Source organism: Chiloscyllium punctatum, chromosome 45, assembly GCF_047496795.1.
Source record: "Chiloscyllium punctatum isolate Juve2018m chromosome 45, sChiPun1.3, whole genome shotgun sequence".
NCBI classification, from domain to species: Eukaryota; Metazoa; Chordata; class Chondrichthyes; order Orectolobiformes; family Hemiscylliidae; genus Chiloscyllium; species Chiloscyllium punctatum.
Genome location: NC_092783.1, coordinates 45477072 through 45498296, shown reverse-complemented (window position 1 = coordinate 45498296; position 21225 = coordinate 45477072). Strand labels below are relative to the sequence as shown.

At 39.0% G+C, this 21225-nt stretch overlaps 1 protein-coding gene across 1 annotated transcript in view; it reads left to right on the top strand.

The window, feature by feature from the left end:
- Positions 1–18500, top strand: part of LOC140467337 (C4b-binding protein alpha chain-like) — a 113566-nt gene extending 95066 nt beyond the window's left edge. Inside the window, exons 6-7 of the mRNA XM_072563631.1 lie at positions 12424–12609; positions 18410–18500. Of these exons, the coding sequence (XP_072419732.1) occupies positions 12424–12609; positions 18410–18444 (221 nt within the window). The 3' untranslated portion in view covers positions 18445–18500. The remainder of the gene's footprint in view (positions 1–12423; positions 12610–18409) is intronic.
- The last annotated feature ends 2725 nt before the right edge of the window (positions 18501–21225 follow it).

The window sequence follows — 21225 nt, the reverse complement described above, 5'->3', positions numbered from 1 at the left end:
GCATTCTGCTCTGAGCCAACCAATTTCAATTATGTATTTGTTCAGTGTAGTATGTGGATTTAGGACCATGAATAGTTAAAAGTAGTGAGTTGAACAGATTTTGAAAATGTGTCATTATGAAATGTGAAACATGAGCAATCAATTCAGCTGCAGAAAGCTGTGCCATGGAATCATTTGTATCATTGACGTGCGCTGTTGCAGAAAAGTTTGAGAGCTATTGTTCAAAGTCATTAATTATGTGAAATTATGCCTCCACCAGCTGCCTGCACAAGGAGTGAGTAGGAAGTGCAGAGAACAGGAGTTTGGGAGTATGTGTTGGGTGAGAGCCATTGATTAGAAATGATGTATTGAAGATTGAGTGTTGTCGTCCATGAGCCTTGGTGAAATATTGAGTGAATGGCAGAATTAGATGGAGCAGCAGCCTTATGGGTCTGAGAAAAGATGGTGGCACTTACTTTGCAGAGCACAGAAGATCATTAACCTTCTTTTTATACTGTTGTCCATTTTATTATATCTTGGGCACAGCACTGATCCATGCTGCTATCTATTTCCAAACTGAGACTGGTGCCATGTTCTTCGCTAACAGTCTGCATTGCTCTCCTTTCCATCAATCTATCAGCACCGGCTTTCACGAAAGTGATGAGTTAATTAGCCTTCCTCAGCCATGTTTTCTGTGATAATAACACAGTATGAAGATGACCATCTTTTGTTAATTAAACCAAACACAGAAAAGCTCACCTTAGAACATAGAACAATACAGCACAGAACAGGCCCTTCGGCCCACGATGTTGTGCCGAACATTTGTCCTAGTTTAAGCACCCATCCATGTACCTATCCAATTGCCGCTTAAAGGTCGCCAATGATTCTGACTCTGCCACTCCCACAGGCAGCGCATTCCATGCCCCCACCACTCTCTGGGTAAAGAACCTACCCCTGACATCCCCCCTATACCTTCCACCCTTCACCTTAAATTTATGTCCCCTTGTAACACTCTGTTGTACCCAGGGAAAAAGTTTCTGACTGTCTACTCTATCTATTCCTCTGGTCATCTTATAAACCTCTATCAAGTCACCCCTCATCCTTCGCCGTTCCAATGAGAAAAGGCCTAGCACTCTCAACCTATCCTCGTACAACCTATTCTCCATTCCAGGCAACATCCTGGTAAATCTTCTCTGCACCCTCTCCAAAGTTTCCACATCTTTTTTAAGTGAGGCGACCAGAACTGCACACAGTACTCCAAATGTGGCCTAACCAAGGTCCTGTACAGCTGCAACATCACTTCATGACTCTTGAATTCACTCCCTCTGCTAATGAACGCTAATACACCATAGGCCTTCTTACAATCTCTATCCACCTGAGTGGCAACTTTCAAAGATCTATGAACATAGACCCCAAGATCTCTCTGCTCCTCCACCTTACTAAGAACTCTACCATTAACCCTGTATTCCGCATTATTATTTGTTCTTCCAAAATGGGCAACCTCACACTTGACAGGGTTGAACTCCATCTGCCACTCCTCAGCCCAGCTCTGCATCATATCTAAGTCCCTTTGCAGCTGACAACAGCCCTCCTCACTATCCACAACTCCACCAATCTTCGTATCATCTGCAAATTTACTGACCCATCTTTTGACTCCCTCTTCCAAGTCATTAATAAAAATTACAAACAGTAGAGGACCCAGAACTGATCCCTGTGGAACTCCACTTGTAACTGGGCTCCAGGCTGAATATTTACCATCTACCACCACTCTCTGACTTCGACCGGTTAGCCAGTTTTCTATCCAATGTACTTATAAAATCCCTTTGATTCTCCGTAACCCTATTTGTCAAAGCTATCTCATGTTTTCTTTTTGCCCTCCTGATTTCCTTCTTAAGTATACTCCTACTGCCTTTATACTTTTCTAAGGGTCCATTTGATCTCTTCTGTCTACACCTGACATATGCTTCTTTTTTCTTAATCAAAATCTTAATTTTTCTAGTCATCCAGCTTTCCCTACATTTACCAGCATTTCCTTTCACCCGAACAGGAATATCCTGTCTCAGGATTCTGGTTACCTCATTTCTGAAGGCTTCTCATTTTCTAGCCGCCTCTTTACCTGCGAACATCTGCCCTCAATCAGCTTTTGAAAGTTCTTGCCTAATACCATCAAAATTAGCCTTTCTCCAGTTTAGAAATTCAACTTTTAGATTTAGTCTATCCTTTCCCATCATTATTTTAAATTAATAGAATTACGGTTGCTGGCCACAAATGCTCCCCCACTGACACCTCAGTCAGCTACCCTACCTTCTTTCCCAAGAGTAGGTCAAGCCTCTGAATCAGAAAATTTTCTTGTGCTTCCAAAGTAGTATTGTATTTGCAGATACATTCTATTTTGCTCAAAAAGCACACAATCTGCAGGCAGTCAATGCAAGCACTCAATCCATATACCACTTTATAAATTCATACTCTGAAAACAGAACCAGTCTGACTCGAGATTGGGATACAGTCAGAATCCAACCTCACACCTTTAATTCATTGTCTGAGCTGAGATGTCACATTTTTTAATATAAAGCCTTAAGCTTTCTCGAGAATGAGACTTAAAAGTAGTTCTGGGATTTGCATGTTAATGAAACGAAACCTGCAACCCATTCTAAAAGATGAAACACTTAACAGCAATCTAGTTTCGTTCAATATATCTTTTCAGTTGTATGACACTATAAACTTTTGCTTTAAATTGTGTCTTATGATCCTGCTGCACAACTATCTGAAGGAGTAGCAGCACTCCAAAAGTCAGCACTTCCAAATAAACCTGTTGGATTATAACCTGGTGTTGTGAGATTTTTAACTTTGTACACTCCAGTCCAACACTAGCCTTGTCTCATAATCAGTTAAAATATGAGTGACAGAAAACTCTTAAATTCCACTATTTCAAGAAGATAAAATCAATTTATTTTCTTACTCTAAAAGCAAATGTTAAACAAGACACTTCATAAATCTAAGCCCCCTTTCTCTTAGCTGCTTAATTTCTGACTCTAACTCTGTAACTGTATAGCTGTTCCAATAAGACACTTATTAAAATTACATTAGCTTAATCTCAAAATCACACAGTCTTTGTCTTCTTTGCTGTTTTCAGTTTTCCTGTTGCTGAACTCCATGGGTCATCTTTCTTTTTACTGCGAGTTTGTTTCACATGTGCCTTTGATAGGGTGTTTTCTAATTTTTTTGAGAGCAAGATCTTACATGGGAAATTAGCTTTCCAGCAGTTTCACTCCCTACGGCAGTTGCTCACTGATCAATTTTCAAAATGTCTGCATTCTTATATCCCCAACATTGGATCATCTCATTGCTTGGAATGTTGGAAAAACAATAAATTCAAACTTGATTGGGTTTTAGTATCCTGAAGCATAATTTAAACTGATTGGTTACATTTGAATCGTTGTCAAAACAGCAACCCAACTCGGGTATCCATTTCACAGCCAATTGTTACAGATTTCCAATTTCCTAGTACACTGTGGGACTGACGTCCATTTGTATACACAGGTGTTTGTAATCTCTCAGTTCAGAACAGCATTCCTTCTCTCTTAAAGGTACAGTACATATCTTCAACTTCCACTGCTGTCCATTTCATTTTATCTTTGGCACAGCACTGATCCACGTTGCCAACTGTATCCAAACTGAGGCTGGTGCCATGTTCTCTTTCGCCATCTGCCAGATAAAGCGATGCGCTCCTTTCCATCAGTCTATCAGCACCTCCATTTGCCAAAGTGATCAGTTAAATCGCCTTTCTGGGTCTTGTTTTCTGTGATAACAACACAATAGTATAATGTGAAGGGCATTTCCTGGCTTGTGGCATCTGAAATGGTTCATAGCTGGTCTTTATTATGGTCCCAGCATTATGAATGCTGGAAAGTACTGGCAATAGTGATCACATTCCCCACTCTTTCCACCAGTTCCATGTGATTGGCAACATGAGCCCAGATGCATAATTGATGAAGTGAAGGGCAGAAGATTGAATGAGATAACTCCTATGAGCCACAACATACCAGACACAAAAAGTGTGGCGCTGGAAAAGCTTGGCAGGTCAGGCAGCAACTGAGGAGCAGGAGAGTCAACATTTCAGGCCTAAGCCCTTCATCATTCCTGATGCCTTTCCAGTGCCACGTTTTTCGACTCTGACTTCCAGAATCTGCAGTCCTCACTTTCTCCCACAACATATGAGACACCCAAGTATCACTCAAAAAATGCTGTCACTCAAAATGGGAAAATTCAGCTCAAAGTTTATGATTCAGCTTGATTGCCTTTCATCAGAATAGAAAACATTAGAATTGTAACAGGTTTCAGCACGAGATAGGAAATGTGAGTGTGAATAAAGAAAAAAGCACAAAAGGAATGTGATGTTGTGGAAAGAAGCATTGGTTGAATGACAATAGAGATGATGATGGAAGTCAAAAAGGATTCTTAAGTTAACGATTTTTGGGAAAATTTGTAGCTCAGGTGGATGATAAGTATGCAAGTTAGCTTGCTGAGCTGGGAGGTTTGCTATCAGACTTTTTGTCACCATGACTAGTTAACATCATTTGTGAGAGTCTCCGATGAAGCACTGGTGGTATGTCCTGCCTCTCTATTTATTGGTCTTGGTTTCTTAAGGTGGGTGATGTCATTTCTGGTTCTTTTTTTCCCAACGAAAGGTAAATAGGGTCTAAATCAATATGTTTATTGATGGAGTTCTGGTTAGAATGCCATGCATCTAGGAACTTGCCACCAGGACACATGGACACTAACTAGCCACCAAAAGACACCACCCATTATCAGTAGTTTCCAAACACAGTAGGATACCACTTTGACCGGACGACACACACTTAGAACAGGCGAAACAAAGACACACAGGAATTCCAAGAGGCATGGCATTCTAAACAGAACTCCATCAATAAACACATTGATTTAGACCCCATCTACTTGCACTTGTAAAACAAAATGGAAATGACATCACCCGCCTTAAGAATAGGGTGGTTATGGTAGGGGATTTTAACTTTCCAAACATGGACTGGGACTGTCATAGTGTTAAGGGCTTAGATGCAGAGGAACTTTTTAAGTGTATACAAGACAATTTTCTGACTCAGTATGTGGATGTACCTACAAGAGAAGGTGCAAAACTTGACCTCCTCTTGGGAAATAAGGCAGGGCAGGTGACTGAGGTGTCAGTGGGGGAGCACTTTGGGGCCAGCAACCATAATTCTATAAGATTTAAAATAATGATGGAAAAGGATAGACTAGATCTAAAAGTTGAAGTTCTAAGTTGGAGAAAAGCCAATTTTGACGGTATTAGGCAAGAACTTTCGAAAGCTGATTGGGGGCAGATGTTCGCAGGTAAAGTGACGGTTGGAAAATGGGAAACCTTCAGAAATTAGATCACAATAATCCAGAGAAAGTATATTCTTGTTAGGGTGAAAGGAAAGGCTGGTAGGTATAGGGAATGCTGGATCACGAAAGAAATTGAGGGTTTGGTTAAGAAAAAGAAAGAAGCATATGTCAGGAATAGACAGGATAGATCGAGTGAATCCTTAGAAGAGTACAAAGGAAGTAGAAGTATACTGAAAAAAGAGATGAGGAGGGCAAAAAGGGGACATGAGATAGCTTTGGCAAATAGAATTAAAGAAAATCCAAAGAGTTTTAACAAATACATAAAGGACAAAAGGGTAACTAGGGAGAGAAGAGGGCCCCTCAAAGATCAGCAAAGCGGCCTTTGTGTGGAGCCACAGAAAATGGGGAGATACTAAATGAGTTATTTTGCATCAGTATTTACTGTGGAAAGGTATATGGAAGATATAGACTGTAGGCAAATAGATGGTGACATCTTGAAAAATGTCCATATTACAGAGGAGGAAGTACTGGATGTCTTGAAACAGGTAAAGGTGGATAAATCCCCAGGACCTGATCAGGTTTACCCTAAAACTCTGTAGGAAGCTAGAGAAGTGATTGCTGGGCTACTTGCTGAGATATTTGTATCATCAATAGTCACAGGTGAGGTACCAGAAGACTTGGAGGTTGGCTAACGTGGTGCCACTGTTTAAGAAGGGTTGTAAGGACAAGCCGGGGAACTATAGACCAGTGAGCCTGACGTCTGTGGTGGGCAAGTTGTTGGAGGGAATCCTGAGGGACAGGATGTACATGTATTTGGAAAGGCAAGGACTGATTAGGGATAGTCAACATGGCATTCTGCTTGGGAAATCATGTCTCACAAACTTGATTGAGTTTTTTGAGAAAGTAACAAAGAGGATTGATGAGGGCAGAGTGGTAGATGTGATCAATATGGACTTCAGTAAGGCATTTGACAAGGTTCCCCATGGGAGACTGACTAGCAAGGTTAGATCTCACGGAATACAGAGAGAACTAGCCACTTGGATACAGAACTGGTTCTCAAAGGTAGAAGACAAAGGGTGGTGGTGGAGGGTTGTTTTTCAGATTGGATGCCTGTGACCAGTGGAGTGCCATAATGTTCAGTGCTGTCTCCTCTACTTTTTGTCATTTACATAAATGATTTGGATGTGAGCATAAGAGGTACAGTTAGTAAGTTTGCAGATGGCACCAAAATTGGAGGTGTAGTGGATAGCGAAGAGGGTTACCTTAACAGGATCTTAACCAGATGGGCCAATGGGCTGAGAAGTGGCAGATGGAGGTTAATCAGATAAATGTGAGTGCTGCATTTTGGGAAAGCAAATCTTAGCAGGACTTATACACTTGATGGTAAGGTCCTAGGGAGCGTTGCTGAACAAGAGACCTTGGAGTGCAGGTTCATAGCTCCTTGAAAATGGAGTCGCAGGTAAATAGGATAGTAATGAAGGCGTTTGATATGCTTTCCTTTATTGGTCAGAGTATTGAATACAGGCGTTAGGAGGTCATGTTGCGGCTGTACAGGACATTGGTTAGGCCACTGTTGGAATATTGCGTACAGTTCTGGTCTCCTTCCTATCGGAAAGATGTTGTGAAACTTGAAAGGGTTCAGAAAAGATTTACAAGGATGTTGCCAGGGTTGGAGGATCTGAGCTATAGGGAGAGGCTGAACAGGCTGGGGCTGTTTTCCCTGGAGCGTTGGAGGCTGAGGGGTGACCTTATAGAGATTTACAAAATTATGAGGGGCATGGATAGGGTAAATATGCAAAGTCTTTTCCCTGGAGTCGGGGAGTTCAGAACTAGAGGGCATAGATTTAGGGTGAGAGGGGAAAGATATAAAAGAGACCTACGGGGCAACTTTTTCACACAGAGAGTGTACGTGTATGGAATGAGCTGCCAGAGGAAGTGGTGGAGGCTGGTACAATTGCAACATTTAAGAGGTATTTGGATGGTTATATGAATAGGAAGGGTTTGGAGGGATATAGGCCGGGTGCTGGCAGGTGAAACTAGATTGGGTTGGGATATTTGGTCGGCATAGACAGGTTGGACCGAAGGGTCTGTTTCCATGTTGTACATCTCTATGACTCGAAAGCAAGCCCTATGAATAGAGAGGTGGAACATGCCACCAGTGCTTCACTGGAGACTCGCACTGATGATGTTACCTAGGCATGGTGACAAAACGTCTGAAAACCAACCTCTCAGCTTAGTACACTAACTTACATACATTCTTAAGTATTTGTAAAAAAAGAACCCCATGTCTAAATTTGGTGATGACACCAAGTTAGGCAGCATAGTAAATAGTGTAGATCTGAGTTTTATTGAAAACTTAAGTGAATGGACCAAACTTTATAAACTTTTAAATAAAACTGGAAAGTGATGGCAATACTCAGCAGGTTTGGTCGTGTCTGTGGAAAGACAAAAGGAGTTAATGTTTTGAGTCCAATGACTTTTATTTGGAATTCAGACTTCTATTTTACATCTCCAACATCTGCAGTATTTTGCTTTTATTTGTGGAATTTTAAGTTTAGCCTTTATTAATGTAAGGCTATGGACTTCTGACCAATGAAAGATAGATATTTCAAAATGGTAACAAGCTAGAAAAAGTGAAAGAGCTAATATGACCTAAATACCCAAAACAACTAAATATATTGGACATGTAGAAATGGTAATTAAAATATTGACAGAATGTTAGCCTTTATGTCAAGGGAGGTGGAATACAAAGATGTGAAAGGGCATTACATTGGCTTAGTGTTTAGCACTGCTGCCTCACAGTGCCTCACACTAGCTCAATTCAAGTTTTGGGTGAATGTCTGTGTGGAGTTTGTGTGTTCTCCCAGGGTCTACTTGGTTTCTTACAGGTGCTCCAGTTTCCAACCACTGTCCAAAAATGTGCAGGTTAGGTGGATTGGCCATGCAAAATTGTCTGAAGTGTCTAGCAGTATGCAGGTTAGGCGGATTAGGTATGGTAAATGCAGAGTTGAAGGGATAGGCAAGGGACTAGGTCTGGGTGGGATCCTCTTTGAAGGGTTGGTGCAGATTTGATGGGCTGAATGGCCACTTTGTACATCATGGGGATTCTATGATTCTAAAAGTTCTTTGTGGTTATATAAAATCTTGGTTCGATGTTATTTGGAGTACTATATTACACTCTGTACATTGCAATTCTCAAATGATATACTCTCCTAACAGCAGGTCTAACACAAATTGATTGATACCAGCTTAAAGCATTCTGAGTATAGTTTGCATGATCGAAACTAGCATTGATAGGATCAATACTTAATTGAGCAAACTGATGTTTTAAAGAGTTGAAAAGGCAAACAGAGAGACATTATTTACCCTGGTAAAGGATTTGAATACAAATCATGGATTATTTTAGAACTGAGGTTAAACTGTTCAGAGGTCATATCAGGAAACACTTCTTGCACACAAAGATTTGTGAAACTGTAGAATTTTCTCCCCCCAAGAGGCTGTTGAGGCCAAACTCAGTTAAAAATGTGAAAACTGATGATGATTGATTTTTGTTAAAGCAATTAATTGTTACAAAACTAAGCTGGATGGGTGAATTAAGGTATAGGTCAGCAATGATTTAATTACGTCACACAAAAGCCTTGAGGAACTGAATAACTTACTCCTATAAATGTGTTCTTATACAAGTTGAATCATTTCCAATAAAAGGGTGAAGTTAGCTTGAAGTATCAAATAGTTAAGGTATGAGGGAGCATTTGCACTTGAAAAGCTTGCAATGTTTGAGTATGAAAATGATAAGTTTTCCAACAAATCAACTCCTTCATTTTGGAAAATATTACAAAATTTGCACACAGTCAATTGGACTGTGGGGTACTAAAAATTTAAATTTTAAGTAAATATGGTGGCAGGAATACCTTTTTCCACTTGCTTGTAGTCTGATTTCATGCCCATTGGTAACTTAATTTGCAATTTTGCCAAGCTCCAAATAAGCTAAAGCTGTTCTATTTCCATCTCATTTCCAGATCTATTTCCATTTCCATTTTTGAACTGAAGAATAATACACTTTTTGACAGTCTTCATACACTGTCCTTTTTGATGGAAAACCCTATACCATCTGCAAGATTTCACATTATCCCTAAATAATATAATATTTGAGTCTCTCTGGAGAACAACTGCCTTAACTATCCAATGTCATATCTACCTTGACCCAATAAAGCATTGAGTCCTGTTGTTATTTGCTAAAACAGCTTACTTTCAATTACAATATATAAATTAAATGATAACACCCAACTTGAATTCTCTACTGCAAATGTTCAAACATAAAGTGTAAGATTTTTTTTAGAAGGTGAAACCATCCACTCAACTGCCTCTGCTACATTCCTTTCTTCCCCTAGTTCACTAGGAAACATATATCTCCTAATGGACCCACAACCTTAGCCCGAAACTTATATTTTCCTTTTACATTTACTGCTACTCCAACTCCATTCCCTTGAAGCTCATCTTGATTGTGCAACCCAACCTCCTCTCTTGATCCTATTTTGACTGGAATGTTAATGGTTCCCAATTTTTCAAATCTATTATCAACAAACTCTGTTACCATTGGTTCAGGTTTCTGAATTACCAGTCCAGGTTGTCTCACCTATGACATTACTCATTGCTACCATTATGCTGTCAGAAATGCAGGACAGAATTTAATAGAGGTTGCAGATTCGTTCACCGATCTGGTGTGTTTTTCTGCAAACATCTTGTCGCCTCCCTGGGTGACATGGTCAGTGCACCTTCGATAAAGTGTTGTTGGTCTGTCCTACCTGGTATATATGTGTCTCTGTTTTTTGGTACTTTCAGTTTTGTATCTGAGTGGTTTGTGTATATAGTCCAGTTCAATGTGTTTATTGATTGAGTTCCGGTTGGAATGCAAGGCTTCAAGGAATTCTCTCACATCTCTCCGGATCCCATTTACCAACCACATAGCCACAGAACCAGAAGTACCAAAAAACAGAGACACATAAATATCAGGTGAGACAGACCACTAACACTTTATCAAAGATGCACTGACAATGTCACCAGCTCGCCAAACGAATCTATGACCTCATCACAACCCAAGCTAGAAATATTTTCAAAAGCTCTCTAATTTAATAGAGTTTACTTCATAATTTCATGACTGAACAAGATGGTGGGCAGCCTAGAAGGTTCAAGTAAAAGGCAGAGTGCCTATCACTAGGTGGCAGGAAAACTATTCCACAGTTAATCAGGGAAAGGAAGGGTTGAACCCTGAACACCCATTCACAGGAGGCAGAGGTCAGTTAGACTCATGAACGAGCCATTTGAAATCAATTCATCCAGAATCTAAGGGATTTAATGGTGACTTCGGGCATAGGTCTCCCATACTTCTAGAGCCCCTGTAACTAATGCTATTGGGTTTACCAGTGTCCTACTGGAAGTGCCCCTTATCTTCAAGCATTCAGCATCAGTATCAGAAAAGTGAGCCCTAACTGAAAGCACCCATCTGTCCTACATCTGATCCATTCCCTTTTCCCTCAACAACCACTTCTTTCCTGCCATTACCACCCCATCTCACTTAACTGCTCTAGGAATTCAAGGATGATCTCTAGTGAAGATCTCAGTATTAATGATAGTGGCCACTGATGCTATCAATAATAAAAAATTGAAGGCTTCTGAATGATCAGAATCTTTCGGTGATAGAATTGCCTTGAGGACTTAATGGGAGCCCCAATATTGTCCAGTCATGTATCTGATTGAACTCCCATGAAAAGTTGATGTGAGGATCTCACTGCTGTCTATAACCTAGGTTTTTTTTTAGTAGAATCCCAATAGTGTGGAAACAGGTCATTTATGATCCGGGTTTGATTCCCGCGTAGGGCAACTGCTGTGTGGACTTTGCACATGCTCCTCATGTCTGTGTGGGTTTCCTCTGGGTGCTCTGGTTTCCTCCCACATTCCAAAGATATGCAGATCTGGTGAATTGGCCACGCTAAATTGCCTGTAGTGTTAGCTGCATTAATTAGGGGAATGAGTTTGGCAGGGTTACTCTTTGGAGGGTTGGTGTGGACTTGTTGGGATGAAGGGCCTGTTTCCATATTGTAGGGAATCTAATCTAAAAGTCCTCACAAACTCTCCAAAGAACACCTCAACCAGAGTCACCCTATTCTTGCAAGCCCCACAACTCCCAAGGCTAATCCACCTGACTATATACCCCCAGACACTATGGACAATTTAGCATGGCCACTCCACCTAACCTGCATATCTTTGGACCTTGGGAGGAAATCAGAACAACCTCATACACAGGGAGTTTGTGCAAATTTCACATAGAAAGTTGCCTAAGGCTGAAATTGAACCCAGGTCCCTGGTGCTGTGAAGCAGCATTGCTAACCACTGAACCACCATGCCTACACTAGATTCTAGTGTATTGAATCCAATTATAAGTAGAATTAAATATATGAAATGGGGAAAAGAAACTTCATCTCTACAATCTAAAGGAAAGAAAAAATTAAAAGTATTGAAATATTGCTGTGATGTTGTGGATGAGATCATTCAACATATTTCAAGCAAACTTTAGACAGCATAATTCCTCCATATCTATGAGATTCCATTCCTGAGAACCCTGACAACTGATGAAATTCACAAGTACGGAGCTTGTTAAAAATAAAAATTGCAGATATGCGATTTTTGCCTGGGGATGTTTTGCCACAGATACAGAGGATTTACTATATGCAGGACAGAGGATAACAATTCAAATTACTGAAACTAAAAATAAAATTTAAAAGAATTATTGATTCAAAAACTGACAAACATATGTGAGTTTAGGTATTTGAAGAATTCAAAATGCAGGAGTTGGAGTTACCTGCATGTTGTTGCATTTTGTGAAGATCAGAAATAACTTTTTGTTTACATCATTATGTGTAACAGTAAAGACGGTTCCTTGCCAACAAAATGTTTTCATGCTGAGGGTTAGGAGAATGCTTTCGAAGTCGAGCAAAATTTAAATAGCAGTTAAGGTAAACCTTCTGATAGTGTTAAAGAATGCACAGCTATCTTACAGAGATGAATGTATTATTTTGTCATCAGTTGTTAGGTGTATTCGTCCTAAAGTACCTGAAAATATTCAAGTAATAGCAGGGTTTGGACCTGTGTACAGATACATGGATACAGTTACCTACAGATGTTTGGATGGTTTCAAAATGGTTGGCTCAGCTGTAATTCGTTGTGAGAAAACTAATGCATTTATGCCACCACCACCTACCTGCAGAAATGGTGCGTATTGTTTAATTTGAAGATAGAATAAAAAGATGTGTAATGTGTTTCTCTTAAGACTATTAAAGTCACCCCATCAAGTTGTATAAATATTGAATGTAGTGTAATATTTCTTGTTTAATGTGGAAATGATGACTTTGTACATGATTTTCTTCACTTTGCAAAGTTACCTAAAATTAATGTTTAGAACTTTTTAAGTTTAATAACTAACTTATAGTGACTTCTTTGTACTGTAATTTGTCAATAACTTAATGTTACTGGAAACTTGAAATTTATAGTTTACATATTGTTCAATCTTAACATGAGGGGTTTTAATGTTATTTTATCTTTCCAAAGACACAACTCACACATTTATTTAATTTAACATTCATGGACTGAAGCTTGTCTCATTATTTTAAAAATCAGGAAAATGTTGTTCCTGATAATAAATGCATGAAGTTGTCTGAACAAATTGCAATAACTTAAGATCATTATTATTGTAAATATGATTAGGGTTTGAGGTTGAGACATCCACATGCGTCCAAAGGTCTTTTGTTCATCAACATTTAACATTAACCTGGCATTTTCACTAGTTGAAAAGTATCTTTACAGCCTATATGATGAAATTTTGTGGAAGATTAGGCATATGATCATGTAATTGTTCATAGAATGATGTTCACAGTCAAATGTTAACTGTTTTGTATGAAGGAGTAAAGGTCTATCTGCTGTACAGGATCACATAATATCTTATTACATTCTTAGGCTGGAGAAATGGAAGTAAAAAAGAAGTTTCTGATTGAGACGCTATCAGCTCCAAATGCTTTTCCTTGGCTCTGTTAGTCAACTCATCAAGTAGCTCTGAATGTGCCATGGAAAACCTTGAAAAATAATTGGAGGTAGTCCTCAGTGATCCTTTTGACAATGTTGGATGTTTATGCTTGGTACTCAATCAGTTGGTGGTGAATTGGAACATTATACAGAGATTTTTCAGTGGTTGAACTCTGACATTTGGGTCATGGAATTCTGTCCAACTAAGCCTCACTTGATCCAGAGACTCACCATTCAGCCCCGCCCTTTTTAATCAGCTGCCACTTCTGACCAGTCTTTGGTTATGATTGCAAAGACTGCACTTCCAATAACTGATGCTCCATGAGCAACATGCAGAGCAACTCCTGTCCTGGTCCATCTTTTTACTGTCGTGTTTGCTATGGAGATTGCTGTTCCAAGAATAACATAGACGCATCTTCTGAGTAAAAATGTGTGGTGTTGGAAAAGCACAACAGGTCAGGCAGAACCCAAGGAGCAGGAGAGTTGATGTTTTGGGCATAAGTCCTTCATCAGGAATCTGGGGTGTCCAAGGGGGTTGAAAGATAAATAGGAGGGGGCTAGGACTGGGGCAAGGTAGCTAGGAAGGCGATAGGTAGATAAAAGTGGGCGTGATGGTGAGAGTTTGGAGTGGAGGGTGGAGCAGAGAGGTGGAAAGGTAGCTGGACAGGTAGCACAGTTCAAGAGGATCGTGTCGGGTCAGAGGTTGGATCTGGGATCAGGTGGGGGAGGGGAGATGAGGAAACTGGTGAAATCGACATTGATGCGGTGTGGTTGAAGGGTCCCAAGGCGGAAGATGAGGCGTTATTCCTCCAGGCGTTGGAATGCTTGGATTTGACAGTGGAGGAGGTCCAAGATTTGCATGTCCTTTGCGGAATGGGAGGGGAGTTGAAGTGGTCAGCCACAGGGTGGTGGGGTTGTTTGGAGCGTGTATCCCAGAGATGTTCTCTGAAATGTTCTGCAAGTTGGTGCCCCGTCTCCTTAATGTAGAGGAGACCACATTGACAGGAACGGACTCAGTAGATGAGGTGTTTGGATGTGCAGGAAAATCTCTGCTGGATATGGAAGATCCTGTGGGGCCTGAATGGGGGTGAGGGGGGTCAGGTGTGGCCGCAAGCTTTACACTTTTTGCAGTGGCAAGGGAAGACGCTGGGAATAGAGGATGGGTTGATGGTGAGGTTGGGGGGAGGGGGGCGGAAGCGGACGTGGACCTCATGAGGGAGTTGTGGAGGGAATGGTCTCTGTGGAATGCTGATTGAGGTAGGGAGTAAAATATATCTTTGGTGGTGAGGTCTGATTATAGATGGTAGAAATGGCAGATTATGATGTGTTGTATCCGGAGATTGGTAGGTTGGAAGGTGAAGACCGGGGGATTCGATCCTTGTTGCAGTTGGATGGGTGAGGTTCAACTGCTGAGGAGCAGGAAGTGAAGGAGATGCACTGGAGAGCATTGTTGACCACATGGGAGGACAAAATGTGGTCCTTAAAGTAGGAGACCATCTGGAATGTTCAAGAGCGGAATTGCTCCTCTTGGGAGCAGATGTGCTGGAAGCGGAGGAATTGGGAGTAAGTGATAGTGTGAGGGGGTGTGTGAGGAGGTGTAGTTCAGGTAGTTGTGGGAGTTGGTGGGCTTGAAGTAGATGTCTGTGTTGAGTCAGTTGCTGGAAATGGAGATTGAGAGGTCAAGGAAGGGAAGGGAGGTGTCATGGTCCAGGGGGCAGTAGAAGGAAGTGTCTGTGAGATGGCTTTCAGTGTCTGCTTTCAGTGGTGTACAGGTCGGTGCATCTGCAGTCGTCTGTCTTTCCTGGTGTATTTTCTGACTCAACCTGAGGCCTATTATCCTGAGTAGAATTGCAGCCATTTCCTAAGCATAGTGACAACAAGTCTGAGCAAGGTGGAGAAATCAGGTAAGGAGAGAATGAGTATGTGTGGGTAGGAGGGGAGAGCTGTATGAGTGGAAGTTTAGGGAGAGAAATAAGGCTTGATTGGAGCGGGATGCGAGGGCAAGAGTAAGGTCTGATTGAGGAGAAGGAAATGAGGGGAGGGTTTTGAGAAGAGTGGCTGCTGAGTGAGCGAGTTTGCTAGAAGTGGGAGTCGGAATGAGGCTTATGATTGAATACAGGGGATGTTTGTTGGGAGGTGGTCTACATGTGAGATATGGAGGAGAGAGAAACAGGTTACAATATAAATGAATGGGAAGGGAAAAAGAATTACACTGAGCCTTCTGTCACCACCAAACAAGGAGGGATTGGCTCAAACCTACATGAGAACGGCTATAACTGTGTTATAGTTGGACCACATTAGAGATAGATTTCTCACAATCAAATAATATTTAAGTCAGTTTTACCTTTTGTCAGTTGGATGCATGGTACCATTACAGGATCCATCTGATTGACGTGTTACTGGAATCTAGTCATTTGAAACATTTACCATTGCAAATAGAGACTTTAGTTAATTTATTGATGCTTGCTTGATTTAGAATTATACTTCTCAGTTCATATTGAGTAAAGGATAGTGCCCTGAGTTAAGATTTTCAAGATAGTAAATATTTGTTTTCAAGTTATTTTTGTAGTGAAAAGGCACATTAAATTTTGCAGAGAATAACTTTTAGTGAAAATTTGAAGGAACTTTATTATATACTGAGAGGATAATTTATGTTATGTATATCCACTTTTTTTTATTCCAAATGCAGTCACATGCAAGATAAGATAATTGTGGAAACACGCAATGCCTTAATTTAAAAATAATAAAGACGTATTTTATGTGTTTCTAAAGTCTTCTGTACCTGCCAGTAGAGTTAAGTTTGCCATCCATGCTAAATTCTCTTCCTTTTTGCCTTCATACTTTCACACTATATAACATGAATTGATTATTGGTAACATCTTTGTAAGTATAAATCTAATGTAGGATTGATCAAATTAATAAAGATGCAATTTTAAACCAGATGGAAACTTCGTGGACAGCCATGAAATCTCATTCAATAAGCAAATCTATATTATATTAATCCATAATATATTAGACTTTAACTGTATTTTTGTGATTAAGGTACTTGATATGTTGTTATTTGAAACTTCAAATTCTATAGTGAGCCGAACCATCTTTAGCCTTAAATTTGACCTATATTAATATATTATGTGTGTGAGGAGCTTAGTTTCATTCTTGAGATCTGTGAGTGGTACATGATTGTCTGCAAATTTGTTGACATGCAATTAAATGAGAGACTTTAACAATTCCTGTGAGGTTAATATTTCAGTGCTTTAGAAAACTAAGGTCAGAAGACAGGGGAAAAAGAAGGTCTGATGTCTCACAATAATATGTCCTAGGACACAGAGGGACAGAAATAGATTATTTTAGTGTGATGATGCTGCTCCTTTAACAAGGTTATGGTGTCCTTGGGTTTTTTTCAGGAGTTCGTACAAGTCACAGACTATGAAATGTATAAGTCTGAAGGGTTTTAGGGACAATTTGATTATTGCTAATAGATACAGCCTCAGGCAAAAAGCTTTCAAGTTTAAAAAAGTACTTGTATAATGAAAGGGAAACGGCCAGTTCTTCCAGTTTAGCTTCTCTCTGATTTGGTTTAGTCTGACTATTCAGTGAAACCAGTCAGGTGGTTGTTAAAGCTGCTGGATCCAAAGAAGCAGGTCCATGCTGATCCTCCTCTGTCTTTGTTATCTCTCAAGTGAGAACCTGTGTATGATTTATTCCTTTTGTGCCAAGGGGTATATAGGGGGATTGTAGCAATTATTTGGAACAGCATCATTAAGATGATCTGATGGATTTTCAAATAGGTTAAGTTATTTGGTATTCATAGAGCAATAGAGATGTACAGCACAGAAACAGACCCTTCGGTCCAACTCGTCCATGCCGACCAAATATCCCAATCCAATCTAGTCCCACTTGCCAGTTCCTGGCCTACATCCCTCTAAACCCTTTCTATTCATATATCCATCCAGATGCCTTTTAATGTTGCAATTGTGCTAGCCTGCACCACTTCCTCTGGCAGCTCATTCCATAGACATACCACCCTCTGAGGGAAAATGTTGCCTCTTATGTCTCTTTTATATTTTTCCTTTCTCACCCTAAATCTATGCCCTCTAGTTCTGGACTCCCCCACCCCAGGGAAAAGACTTTGTCTATTTATCCTATACATGCCCCTCATGATTCTGTAAACCTCTGCAAGGTCACCCCTCAGCCTCCGACACTCCAGGGAAAACAGACCTAGCCTATTCAACCTCTACCTGTAGGTCAAATCCTCCAACCCTGGCAACATCTAGTTCTCTTTTGTTTGTGTTTCATTTGGTAATCTTGTAAACAAATTCTGTTTTGTTTAAAACTATGTGGCTTGACCAACTGATTCCTTTTGGAATATCCACGTTACAACTGCTAAAAACAACTCGCAAATTTAGGGTCTGGGCTACTTTTTTGAAATGTTTTTAGAGAGTGTGGCCTGGTTCATAGCATTAGGAAAACAGAACCATCTGAAAGGATAGTGAGTGTGCAGGTTTCTTTCAGAGAAAGAAGAAGTCTCCAGTACAATCAGGGCAGAAGAAAAAAAGTCAGGAGTGGTTTAGAAATTAGTAAGAGAATAGCTCCAGAAACAAAGGCTTTAACCTTTTAGAGAGGAAGACATCCAACAAAGCTGTTGAATGTATGAATTCAAGGAATATATGCTAAAAAGCAAATATTTGTTAACTTTTTTAAATGGTATCACGAGGAGACATTAACAAAGAACGTAGCGTCAAATGAATGTCAATATTTGCTGGAAGGAGACTAAATACAGTCATGCAAGTTAAATAAATAGCTTGAAAGTGGAGGTGGATTGACCCTTCACTGAGGCTTAAGTATCTGTAAGGTTGTTACAAAAGTGAAAGGGTTGAATCTTTATTTCTGTTGCTTCTAATAAAACAGTTTCAAAAAGTTATTTTATAATGTGAATATTGTATGTGTTTTTTTCCCTTTGTATTTAATAACATTTAATGTTATTTGATTAAAGGTATTCTGACAGCCTGTTGTGAATACGTTCAGTGAGTGACTAATTATTGCCTGTCCAAGCCAGGTTTCACTCTATCATCTGACTCATCCAGAATTATCATCAGCTGGTGTCACAACAACTTTTCAAATACACATTGTCATATTTATATAATATATATATTTATATATATGAGACATTGTTAATATTTATATATGCTATTGCTTATTATGCCAATTTTAGTAACACTATATTGAATGCTATTATGGTAGTTTATTGCTTTGTTTTACCAGTACCTAGGCCATGCTAGTTTTCACAAATTATTTGTCATAATTTTTAAAAAATATATATTCTGTTATTGACTATTAGCATGCTGACAAAGATAACTATTTTTACCAACCCTAATGGTCCTTGAAAGGTGGTGTTAAGTTAAACGGGGTTAGCAACATAAAAGGTTTTGTGAAGTACTGCCAAAATCATTAGTTCACTTCGCATGTACAGAAATCTCTGATGTCATCTTCAAAATAAGTAAAAAATGAACCTCTATTTTTGAATTTTTTAGCAAACTAAATATATCAACTAATTGTTTCCATTGCTCAAATATTTTCTGCAAGTGATCAATTTTTACACAGTGATGAGATCTGAAATTCAAAATTCTATGTCTTGGGTCAAGTCATTATTGATCTACTATATATATTTACCAATGAACTTGAAATAGGCTGGTTCAGGGGACTCAGTAAGCTCATTATGGCATATTGAATTTATTTTCTTTTATCCATTCAGGGGATGAGGGGGTCACTAGTTAAGCCAGTACTTATTACCCATCCCTATTTGCCCAGAGGGTGATTAAGAGTTAATCACATTCCTGTGGATCTGGAGTCATATGTTGAACAGACCAGCTAAGGATAGCAGTTTATTTCCCTAAAGGACATTAATGAATCATATGGTTTTTTTTCCCGATAATGGTCATCATTAGACTCTTAATTACAGTTTTAAAAAAATTAATTCAAATTCAAATTGATTTGAACATGGGTCCCCAGAACCTTACCTGGATCTCTGCATTAACAGTCTAACATTCATACCACAAGGTCATCGCCTCCCCTGATTTCCGCAGTTATGATGACAGTCTGTGGAAAAAGCACCATTTATGCCATGTGCTTGCTGACCCTGCCATTTTATAAAATTTGGTGTGAATTGTTTACTTCAGATTATCATTTTGTTTTTAGACAGCCAATGTTTTGAGAAGTGTATTTTATGACAATTATATTCCAATTAGCAAGATTGGTAATTTATTTTTTCACTTCCACAACAGCTAGTACTCTTATTGTTACAACTACATCCAGTCCTATATCTATGACATCTGGTAGGTACATTAGTTGGACTTAATGGACTATAAATTTCGTATTTGTTTGTTTGTTTAATAAGACTCGAATAAAGAACGTTGCTAACATCTCTAGCAAATTCTGAAACAGAAATACTGAAATCCTAAGAAATACTCAGTAATTCAAGCAGCATCTATGGAGAATTATTCATGCTGACCTTGCTTCAGAACTGACGAGTATAAATACATGAACTCATCTTATGTCCTTCACAGATGCTACTTGATCTGATTAATTTTTCTAGTGTTTGCATGTTTTGTTTAAAACCTTTACTATATTCAATATTGTGCTTTCTCTGCATTCTGCATTTGACATATATTTCATCTGCACTTGTATAATGCATAGCATGTAATTATCATAGTTATTGTTAAAGGAAGCTGTAGATACATGAGTACAGACCTCGAATGAAGGTTTCCACCTGATGTGTTTTCTAGCCTTTTTCTTTCAGGTGTTGAAATATTGTGAAATATCTATTTTAATAGTTATCTCTTTTTGGATTCCCAGGTTTTGACATTTTAAAAAAATGTTTTGTGTATATTTCAGTATTTAAAATTCTGCCTTAAAGAAAATTTCGTTTCTACACTACCATAACCACACCATATGATCAAAGGTCATCGTGTCATATAATTGTCTCTTAAATGGATCTAAAATTTTACCTCTACTATTTTACTCAAAAGGTAATTACAATTAGTGATCATGTCTTTCCTTAAAAAGGAGTTATTACTTTCTCCAGATTTTAGCTATTTCTGCCTTTTTTTTAGCATTCTAACATTTTAAAATATCCAACTTTATCTTTTATTTGGCTTGTAATATTTTGTGCTTGTTTCCTGAAATTCCTTCTTCCTGGCAATTCAGTCCCTTGATGCGAAGCCTTAGACTTTGCTTTTCAACACTGGTGACCTAAACTGACTACAGTATTAAAGTTAAAGTATAACCAGATGTTGTGTTGTTTTAATATTCTGTTTTATAAAGTATGGTCAATCACTTTTGTAATATAATGAGGACTTTTTTTTCTAAACTACTGTATGGTAAGTTGTTATTGAATACTAAACTAAATACTATCCCAGATCTCTTCCAACTTTACCTTCAATATCTACAACAGTAAAATCCTGATGATTCTAATCCCAGGGAATTCACAGATTTGTTTTAGGCAAAACTTCATGATAACTAAGGAAGAACCATTCCTACATGAATATATGTAATTCATCAAGCCAACAAATGCAGAATATGTCAAAAGCAGTGGATTCAAATGGCATCTGAAAACACAGTAAAGCAATAAAGTGTAAAGATATCTTTATTAGTAATTGCAAGATAGTACAGAATTTAAACATTGCTAAAAGGAGACAAGATGTCAAAGACTTTTCCCTTGCACTCATCAGGATTAGGATCTAAGAACTAGACTTGATAAAAAGGATATCAATTTATATACAGCATGAGAGGGAGGTGCAGATTGGTTCAGAC